The sequence below is a fragment of the Natator depressus genome, chromosome 1, assembly GCF_965152275.1.
Source record: "Natator depressus isolate rNatDep1 chromosome 1, rNatDep2.hap1, whole genome shotgun sequence".
In the NCBI taxonomy this organism is placed as follows: domain Eukaryota; kingdom Metazoa; phylum Chordata; order Testudines; family Cheloniidae; genus Natator; species Natator depressus.
In genome coordinates, this window is record NC_134234.1 from 1,859,373 (window position 1) to 1,861,694 (window position 2,322).

Below are 2,322 nucleotides of genomic sequence, written 5' to 3' on the forward strand. Positions count from 1 at the left end.
CATAACTTCCAATTTGTAGTTCTTGCCATCTATAGTCCCGATTTTCCCCCATTTTTATATATTGCTTTCCCCCCACCCCATGATAGCTGCCTTCACTTTGGCACTGGACCGGATTTTTAGCCGGATTTGTCCATATCCATGATTGTGGTATTGTGGCTTTTTAGCTATTTAATATACTCGTCTTAAAGTACTCCCAAGTGTCATTCCCATTTTTCTGTCTGAAATTTTCCTCCCCATCAGTTTTTCTCTCTCTAGATATTATTGGTTGGGAACTGTTCTCTGTCTGCCCATTTGAATGTCATCAGTTCCATTGTTTGTTTTCCTCTCATTTATCATATGCCCCATTATTTATCTCTTCTCTAAATGAAACAGTCCCAGCCTTTTCAGTCTTTCTGCATAGGGCAGCCTCCCCCATTCTCACATAATTTCTTAGAAATCCCCTTTCTATCTACTATATCCTTTATAGAGACTCGGTGACCATAACTGAGCACATATCCACAGCAGGTTATTCTCCATCCTATTCCTCAGGCATCCAAACATTGTCTTTGTTGTCACCACTGCTGTGAATGAGCAGGTGTTTCCATGGAGCTGCTATCAGTCATGCCCAGGTCTTTTCCCTGAGGTGTGCTCTAGTTGGGTTGTTCCCCCCAGCACATACCTTGGAGAACTCCTGACAGCATGGACTCTAGCCTGGGCTTCATTGCATTAAGGAAAAATGAGGAATAAGGAATATCCACCCTAGTGTTTCCTGCTGGTGCCTATTATCGTTTCCCACACTATGATGTGTAGGAATTACTGACACACGAAGCACCATAAAATATGGGTCATTTTTTCATAATTATTTTCTCTGAATAACCAAAATGTCATTTTCAGTATCTGAAGAGTGATCAATCTGCTTCTCCCATGAGAACAGCCTCCAGTAGTGCATGTAGTGTCTCATATTAACATTATCTCTCCATCCAGGCATTTGTACTGTGACCATCACCCTAGAGGCTGGGTACATACAGGAAGTCAGGGGAACGTATGGTACATGAAGGAGACACCGTTCTACCTCAGAGTTGGACACCTTCTCCCCTACTCCATGTCAGATTCCAACACAACTGACTACACCAACCCCTCCACCTTCATCCTGCTGGGAATTCCTGGCCTGGAGATGGCCCATGTCTGGATCTCTATCCCCTTCTGCTCCATGTATGCGATAGCTGTCTTGGGAAACTTTTCCATTCTGTGCATCGTGAAGATGATGCCGATCCTCCATGAGCCCATGTGCTATTTCCTCTGCATGCTGGCTGTCACCGACCTGGCCCTGTCCACGTCCATCCTGCCCAAAATGCTGAGCATCTTCTGGTTCAATTCCAGGGAGATCGATTTCAGTGCCTGCCTCACCCAGATGTACTTCATTCACTGCTTCTCAGCAGTGGAATCTGGGATCTTGGCAGCCATGGCTTTGGATCGCTACGTGGCCATCTGCCATCCCCTGAGACATTCCACCATCCTGACAAACCCCGTGGTGGCCAAGATTGGTCTTGCCGTGCTCCTGCGCAGCAGCATACTCGTACTGCCCAATCCCTTCCTGGTGCATCGGTGCCCCTATTACAGAACCAGCATCATTCCCCACACGTACTGCGAGCACATAGCTGTGGTAAAGTTGGCCTGTACTGACATCAGTGCCAGTAATTACTATGGCCTCTCTTTGGCATTCTTCATCACTGGTCTGGATGTGGCTTTTATCACCGTGTCCTATATTCAGATCCTCAGGGCTGTCTTAGGCCTCCCCACAAAGGACGCCCAGCTCAAAACTTTTGGGACCTGCAGCTCCCACCTCTGTGTCATCTTAACCTTTTACATCCCAGCTCTCTTCTCCATCCTCACGCACCGGTTTGGCCACAATGTGGCCCTGCATTTCCATGTTCTCAGTGCCAACGTGTATCTCCTAGTGCCCCCCATGCTAAACCCCATCATCTATGGTATGAGGACCAAACAGATCCGGGACAGGCTGCTCCGGCTCTTTACTCATATAGGGACCTAAAGTTTTCTCCTGGTGTTCTGGCTCTCAGACCGAGCTCCGTGCAGAGCCCTCTTTTTGAATCACTTATTGAACAGAATTTACATAATTATAATGAATTTATATAGCTCTTCTTTCAACCCTGTTATAGTCTTGGCCTTAACAACATCCTGTGATAAAGAGTTCCAGAGGTTGACTGTACAATGTGTGAACAAATACCTCCTTTTGTTTGTTTTAAACCACTGCCTATTAATTGCATTTGGTGACCGCTAGTTCTTGTGTTATCAGAAGGAGTAAATAAGACTTCCATATTTACT

The 2,322-nt window shown here is 46.0% G+C and overlaps 1 protein-coding gene across 1 annotated transcript; it reads left to right on the forward strand.

The window, feature by feature from the left end:
- The first annotated feature begins 1,081 nt into the window (after positions 1-1,081).
- LOC141995328 (olfactory receptor 52R1-like) lies at positions 1,082-2,029 on the forward strand. The gene has a single exon (XM_074966496.1). The coding sequence runs from the start codon at positions 1,082-1,084 to the stop codon at positions 2,027-2,029; it is 948 nt and encodes a 315-aa protein (XP_074822597.1).
- Positions 2,030-2,322: the final 293 nt, after the last annotated feature.

What these genes read in the sequence shown, in the direction of transcription:
- LOC141995328 (XM_074966496.1), top strand. Translation starts at nt 1,082, where the DNA reads ATGTCAGATTCCAACACAACTGACTACACCAACCCCTCCACCTTCATC.